The 7,723-nt window shown below is 47.5% G+C and overlaps 1 protein-coding gene across 1 annotated transcript in view; it reads left to right on the forward strand.

The window, feature by feature from the left end:
• The window catches only part of CASR (calcium sensing receptor), a 30,221-nt gene extending 22,840 nt beyond the window's left edge, over positions 1–7,381 (forward strand). The window contains exons 5-6 of the mRNA XM_004577850.2: positions 4,150–4,299; positions 5,845–7,381. Of these exons, the coding sequence (XP_004577907.2) occupies positions 4,150–4,299; positions 5,845–7,331 (1,637 nt within the window). The 3' untranslated portion in view covers positions 7,332–7,381. The remainder of the gene's footprint in view (positions 1–4,149; positions 4,300–5,844) is intronic.
• Positions 7,382–7,723: the final 342 nt, after the last annotated feature.

The following is a 7,723-nucleotide window of genomic DNA, read 5'->3' on the forward strand; positions in this document are numbered from 1 at the left end:
AGCAATGTATTAAATAGTGTATCATGACTCAGTAGAGTTAACAGTGAATTTACATAAATATAATGATAGCCAAATATAGCAAATTTCCAACATGTAGCTTATCACATTTATAAAGGCAAAAAGTTCTGTAATATCAACACATACAGAGAAAGTATTTGATAACATTGAGTACTCTTTCAGATTAAAAGCAAAACTTCATAAATATAGTAATAACACAGACCTTACATTGTCTTACCTTGATAAAGGCTGTAACAACCATCATTCTTTAATAGGAAAGATTTAGAACCGTTCCTGGTGCAGGTGTGGGAAGCAGGATCCATTGCTTTCACTCCACAATCAAGCAGGTTGGTAACTAAAGAAAGCTGAAAGCTGGGCCCTGGGTAACTGGTCATGAGGGCTGAAGCATTCATGTGAATTCCTTCACCCTTTCCTTCATTTCCCAGGGTTCCCAGGGTCTTAACAACCACCAAACCTACTTCCTTTTTTTTTTTTTTTTTATTTTCCATGATACAGTTCCACAGGCTGAGAGATTTCCCCTTCCATCCTCCCCATTTCTCATTTCTCCCACCCCACACTGTTTCCCTCCACATTATTACAGTAGTGTAGTTCTTCAGCCACAGTCCCAAGTCCATCATTCAGTTGCTTCAGTGTATCATGACACTGTAGGTATAGACAATGGGAAAAAGTCCCTGTCCTGCTGTTGTTAGAGCACAGGATTGAGCATCTTCTGTTCACATGTTTTGGAACTCCTCTGTCAAGTCAATATTTCTTTTTTTCTGCTAGAAATAGTGACAGTTGTTTGATTGCCTTTTATGTTTTCAATTTTGTGTCATGCCCTAAGGCAGTTAGGTAAAGGGGAGACTTGGAAGCAGTAAGGGCCCTGGTGTATATTAAGTCTTATCTACACATTATGCCACTGGAGCTATGAAGATGAATGACATTTGCACCCTACCGTTATAAATGTGAGATCAACATTCATTCTTGCCATATATTATCTCTGAAATGTGATAAACTAAAGTTCTAAAGCACTTAACTACTCAGCATGATGAGAGAATGACAGAGAAATTAGAAATGGAGGAAAAGTGAAAAAACTGAGGAAAACCATCCAAGATTTCAGGGATCTTGAAATCAACAAAAGCCCCCAACAAAACTAGTTTCAGGTTTTGTTTGTGCGTGTATATTAGGAAAACTAATGTAGCTGTTAGGGAAAGTGGTCATCTATGACATTATATCCAATAGTTTGGTTGGTTTTCCTTTGAGTTTTTTTTTTTTCTGTATTGACAATCACATCACTTGCAAACAAGACAAATGTATTCCATTGCTTCAGTATATATGCAGTTAACTTTTTTGTCTTAATCTACCAGCTAGCACCTTTAGCACAACCCTAAATAAAAGTGGTGATGGTGGACATCTTTGCTCTCAAGGAAATGCTGTTGGTGTCCTCACATACAGAATGATGTTTCCTATAAGAGAAGGTTTATGTTACCCCGTTTGAGTTGCAGGTATTTCTTCCTACCCCTTTTTCACCAAGTTTTGCCATTAGTTTGCGTTGAAGTTCATCAAATTTAATTGCTGACCATATGAACTGTGTCTATTAATTGTTTTTAATGTCATGAATAATATTTATAGGTTTTCTAATTTTTTGGTGCACGACCAATATGGTCAGGGTATATCTTCTTAGCATTTCCATCTCTCTTTTTTTAGAGATTTATTTATTTTTATTGGAAAGGCAGATTTACAGAGAGAAGGAGAGACAGAGAGGAAGATCTTCCATCTGCTGATTCACTCCCCAAGTGGCCACAAAGGCTGAAACTGAGATGATACAAAGCCAGGAACTTCTTCCGGGTCTCCCATGAAGGTGTAGGGTCCCAAGGCCTTGGACCATCCTCTACTGCTTTCCCAGGCCACAAGCAGGGAGCTGGAATAGAAGTGAAGCAGCTGGAATATGAACCAGCGCCCATATGGAATCCTGGCACATGCAAGGCGAGGACTTTAGCCACTAAGCTACTGCGCCAGGCCCTTTCCATCTCTTTTAAAAGTGGAAAGTGGTGGTGCTTTTTCAGAAGTCTTCAGATTCCTCACACTTTGTGGTTCCAGGGCTCCTGGATACTTTGGCCTTCAGTTACCGGAATGTGCTAGTCTTTTTCAAAAGTCTAGCTACGGTTCAGGGGACCTCACCTTGCCTGCAGACTCAGGAAGGTATCAGAACCTAGGGATTTATATGCCCTAAGACAGTCTTAGCCCAAGAGTGATGTGAACAAATCAAGTCCCACCTGCTTCTCAGGACACACGGAGCAGAACTTCCAGGCCTGAGTTACCCTGTGGAACCAGGCAGAAGCTCCTCTCCAAGGGACCTTGCTGATACCCAAACACCGTCCCGCTTGTCCCTTCCCCTTCTTAGGTCCTGTGTCCTTCATTCTTGTCTGTTTGCATCAGGAACCCCTGCTTGCAGGTAAATCCTTAGAGTCAGCTTGTGAAGATAGTCAGTGAGATGTAAGCATGGCTGTTTTCACTTTCCATACGATTCTTGTCTGGTTCCTCAGGGTTGTACCAAATGACGAGAATGAGTAATAGAATGCCCACCCACTCCCACCCTTTTTCCTCTCCTCGAGTACATTTTTTTTATAAGATTACACTGACCTCTTCCTTAAAACTTTGGCATTACCACTTGTCTGCAATGAGTATAGAACAGTGGTCCTCTTAGGTGTGAATATGTGATGGGGAGCTGGAAGTGAGAGATGGAATAAAACAGACAATTAGATAGCTGTTATAGATTATTGGTTATTAGTTATTGGTTATGGGACAAAATAGGCTATTTTCCTGGGTCTGGCTTTCTCTTTGAATGGCAGAAATTAAAAATAAAATTCAAAAGGATCCAGGGTTGACCTTTTGGCCTAGCACTTAGAGGGCCAATAAAGATACTTGCATCCAGAGCCGGCACAATGGTTCAATTGGCTAATCCTCCACATGCAAAACCCAGCATCCCATAGAGGCACCAGTTCATGGCCCAGCCGCCCCACTTCCCATCTAGCTCCCTACTTATGGCCTGGGAAAGCAGTAGAGGATGACTCAAAGCCTGGAGACCATGCACCCACAAGAAGAAGCTCGTGGCTTCAGATTAGCTCAGCCTCAGCTGTGACAGCTATTCGGGAAGTGGACTAGCAGACAGAAGATTTTTCTCTCTGTTTCTCCTTCTCTCTGTAAATCAGCCTTTCCAACATAAATAAATAAGTCTTAAAAAGAAATAAAGACACCTGCATCCATCCCACATTGGAGTGGCTGGCGTTCTGGTTCCAGCTTCCTGCTAATTCAGACCCTGAGAGGCAGCCGGTGTTAGCCCAAGTCACTAGGTCTCTGCCAATCCCATGGCTTGGCCCTGGGATCTTTCAGGCATCTAGGAAGTGACACAATGGATGAGAGTTCACTCTCTTTTCTCTCTCTCTCTCTCTACATCTCAAATGCATAATGATTTTTAAAATAAAAATTGTAAATAAAATTTAACCAAACGTGAACCAGTGATGACAGAAAGAAGCAAGGACTAAAATTGACCAAAACTGTGTGCCTGAATTCCATTAATATAAATAATTCTATAAATTGTACATAAAACCTGTGATCAGGATTTCCTGCAGCTCCCACAGCATTTCCTTCGGCACTGCTCTCTGACCCGTTTACTTCACATCCTTCTATACCTCTCCCGTGTGCCTCACTGGGCTGTTGCCAAGGTCTCAGAAATTACCCTGCAGTGCTTAAAATAAAAATACAGGAATTGCAATTCACCACAAAGTTCAGAGTCCCACTTTCAAGCAAATTTCCCCTTGTCTCAGTTTCTCCCCTGGTGACTGTTCCTCTGAGTGGCAGTTCACGTTCCCGTACCTTGTGGTGTGTGTCAAGCTTTTACATCCATGAAGAACAAACAGGTGTTTCATTCTGGGACTGAGACACTGATGGGAGAGTGAATTATTTAAGTAGAAATTGACCACGTGTAGACTCTCAATAATTAGTCATCACAGAATCCCCCACAGACATCACTCCCTTTCACAAGTAACAAAATCGAGGACCCCACCCCTCCTCTGCCTGGAAGGGGCGCTGTCTGCCACACAGATCCTTGTGCCTAACTCCTCCCCCTCATCTAGGTCTGAGGAGCCAAAGTCACTTCTGTACCTTCTGTCTTCCAGGTGCCCTTCTCCAACTGCAGCCGGGACTGCCTGGCAGGGACCAGGAAGGGGATCATTGAAGGGGAGCCCACCTGCTGCTTTGAGTGTGTGGAGTGTCCTGACGGGGAGTACAGCGACGAGACTGGTAAAGGAACCGCCCCATGCCAGCACTGTGTGGTACATGGTCTTCCAGGGGGAGGGGCCTCTGTGCCTGACACAGCGAGGCCCATGGAAGGGATGGACTGAGGTGGTACTTAACCTGGTTTCTCCTCTGACAAAATTATGTCTGAGTACTGGACAGTGCTGGGTACTGTCAGGGAGCAGGAATGAATGTTAGGTGTTTGAATACCATGAGAGCTTCCGGACATACCTGCTACATCCCTGTTTCTCACTTTTTTAAAGACTTTTTTTTTTGAAAGGAGAAGTTGCAGAAAGAGAGATCTTGCACCAACTAGTTCACTCCTCCAAATGACCACAACAAGCTGAGGTAGGCCAGTCCAAAGCCAGGAGCCAGAAGCTCTCTCCAGGTATTCCACATGTGTGCAGGGGCCCAAGCATGTGGTCCATCCTCTGCTGATTTCCTAGGTACAGTAGGCAGAAGCTGGGTCAGAAGTAAGCATCTAGAACTCAACCCAGTACCCACATAGGATGCTGACACCTCAGAGGCTTAACCTGTATGCCATGGTGTCAACCCTCTGTTTTTAACGTTGATGCTGCTCTCCAATGCCGTTTTTTTCTTGGCACTCAGTGGCCCTGAGCTGAGAAAGTTCCAGCTGCCCCTGACTCCAGAGGCAAGAGGTCTGGATAAGTTTGATTGCTGGCGTCTGGCACTGTATACATTGTCTGACATTCTTCCTGGCCCTCAAGTCTTCTTAAGACAGGAATAACCATGAAACCTACCTTAAAGATCTTTGAGAGTTAAACAAATGAGTAAAGCACATGACGAGTTCTACATAAATCTTTGTTAAAAAATAACTGTGGCATAGTGGAAGCATTCTAAAATGTTAACTGTAATTGTCATTTAACTTCATCCTTGTGACAATAATGGGGTGTTATTGCTTCCACTTTTACAAATGAGAAAACCCAAAGCCACACAGCCAGTAAGCAACATGGCCAGGGTCTTGTGTAGCTCACTATCTACATCCAAACTCCCTTTGCTATCCAAAATTGCACACTGCTGGGGACATAGCAGAGACCTAGTAACCATGTGGGGGTTGAATGAGCTTGCAGCCAGGTGGTAGCTGGGCTTCTCTGCCCTATCATCATAACTGCTTTACTGTCTCTAGGTATCTCGTACCTGCATGGTGTAAACCTCAGATACACACAACACAACTCATTAAAACAGCAGGCAGAACAGAATCAGGCTGTGAAGAGCTGAGGAACCATGCTACACCACTGGTGGCCAGGGCAGTGTCTGCTACAATCAGGAGATAAAGGAAGCACCTACTGTCCACCCAGGTGCAAAGGCAAAACAATTGATAGAATCATCAAAGGCACTTGAAATCCATATTCTTGTTAGTGAACAGAAACCAGAGCTTAGTACATTGTGGGTAATGCAAAAGTTAGAACGATTTCGTCAACAAAGAAAACATAGTGGCCACATGCAATGCTGACTGTCTGCTCCCAAGACCACTCACAGATTTTATTCTAACCCACGCAGTAACCGATTCTTCCCTGGCACATTTTGCAGATGCCAGTGCCTGTGACAAGTGCCCAGATGACTTCTGGTCCAATGAGAACCACACTTCCTGCATCGCCAAGGAAATCGAGTTCCTGGCCTGGACGGAGCCCTTTGGTATCGCGCTCACCCTCTTTGCCGTGCTGGGCATCTTCCTGACCGCCTTTGTGCTGGGCGTCTTCATCAAGTTCCGCAACACGCCCATTGTCAAGGCCACCAACCGCGAGCTCTCCTACCTGCTGCTCTTCTCCCTGCTCTGCTGCTTCTCCAGCTCCCTCTTCTTCATCGGCGAGCCCCAGGACTGGAATTGCCGCCTGCGCCAGCCGGCCTTCGGCATCAGCTTCGTACTGTGTATCTCGTGCATCCTGGTGAAAACCAACCGCGTCCTGCTCGTGTTCGAGGCCAAGATCCCCACCAGTTTCCACCGCAAGTGGTGGGGACTCAACCTGCAGTTCCTGCTGGTTTTCCTTTGTACCTTCATGCAGATCGTCATCTGCGGGATCTGGCTCTACACGGCGCCGCCCTCCAGCTACCGCAACCACGAGCTGGAGGATGAGATTATCTTCATCACGTGCCACGAGGGCTCGCTCATGGCCCTGGGCTTCCTGATTGGCTACACCTGTCTGCTGGCCGCTGTCTGCTTCTTCTTCGCCTTCAAGTCAAGGAAGCTGCCCGAGAACTTCAACGAAGCCAAGTTCATCACCTTCAGCATGCTCATCTTCTTCATCGTCTGGATCTCCTTCATCCCCGCCTACGCCAGCACCTATGGCAAGTTTGTCTCTGCGGTGGAGGTGATCGCCATCCTGGCCGCCAGCTTCGGCCTGCTGGCCTGCATCTTCTTCAACAAGGTCTACATCATCTTGGTCAAGCCGTCCCGCAACACCATTGAGGAGGTGCGCTGCAGCACGGCCGCTCACGCTTTCAAGGTGGCTGCCCGGGCCACGCTGCGTCGCAGCAACGTCTCCCGCAAGCGCTCCAGCAGCCTCGGGGGCTCCACGGGCTCCACACCCTCGTCCTCCATCAGCAGCAAGAGCAACAGCGAAGACCCCTTCCCACAGTCTGAGAGGCTGAAGCAGCCACCGCCGCCACTGGCCTCACCCCAGCCGGGGCCGAAACAGCAACAGCCCCCACACCAGCCCAGATGCAAGCAAAAGGTCATCTTCGGCAGTGGCACTGTCACCTTCTCCCTGAGCTTCGATGAACCCCAGAAGAACGCCATGACTCCCAGGAACTCCCAGCGCCAGAACCCCACGGAGGCCCAGAAAAGCAACGAGACCCTGACTAGGCACCAGGCATTGCTACCGCTGCAGTGCGGAGAGACCGAGGCAGAACTCATGATGGGCCAGGAGGAAAGCATGCACGGGCCTGTGGGCGGGGACTGCCGACCAGACACGGAGGCCCCAGAGGAGATGTCCCCTGGGCTTGTGGTGTCCAATTCACGGAGCTTTGTCATCAGTGGTGGAGGCAGCGCTGTGGCAGAAAACAGACTGCACTCCTAAGGTGGAAGGAAAAGGCCTGTCCAGGAGGTGTCCAGAGAGCCTACGTGGAATCCCAGCCACACAGAGGAGCCCCAGAACCCTTCCTCTCTCAAGGGAGGAAGCCCTGACAGACACAGCCAGTGCCCAGAATTCAGTCGCCCCCTTTGCGATGACAGCGGATGGACTTGAGCCTTAAAAAAGAAAAGCCGTGTGTTCCTGTGACGCCATTGGTCCGAGTCCGGATGAGCAAGCACAGATTGGCTGCACCCCTGTGCCGGCATCTCCCTGCACACACCCAACTCCTGGAAGATAGGCCAAGCCTTTAAACCACTCATGATGTCTGGCATGGACCTCCGGCCTGCTGCTGCTAGCCTGTGACAGCTGGAGAGAGAGTTCCCCCTTGCCGCAGCTGA

The sequence above is a fragment of the Ochotona princeps genome, chromosome 3, assembly GCF_030435755.1.
Source record: "Ochotona princeps isolate mOchPri1 chromosome 3, mOchPri1.hap1, whole genome shotgun sequence".
Lineage (NCBI taxonomy): Eukaryota > Metazoa > Chordata > Mammalia > Lagomorpha > Ochotonidae > Ochotona > Ochotona princeps.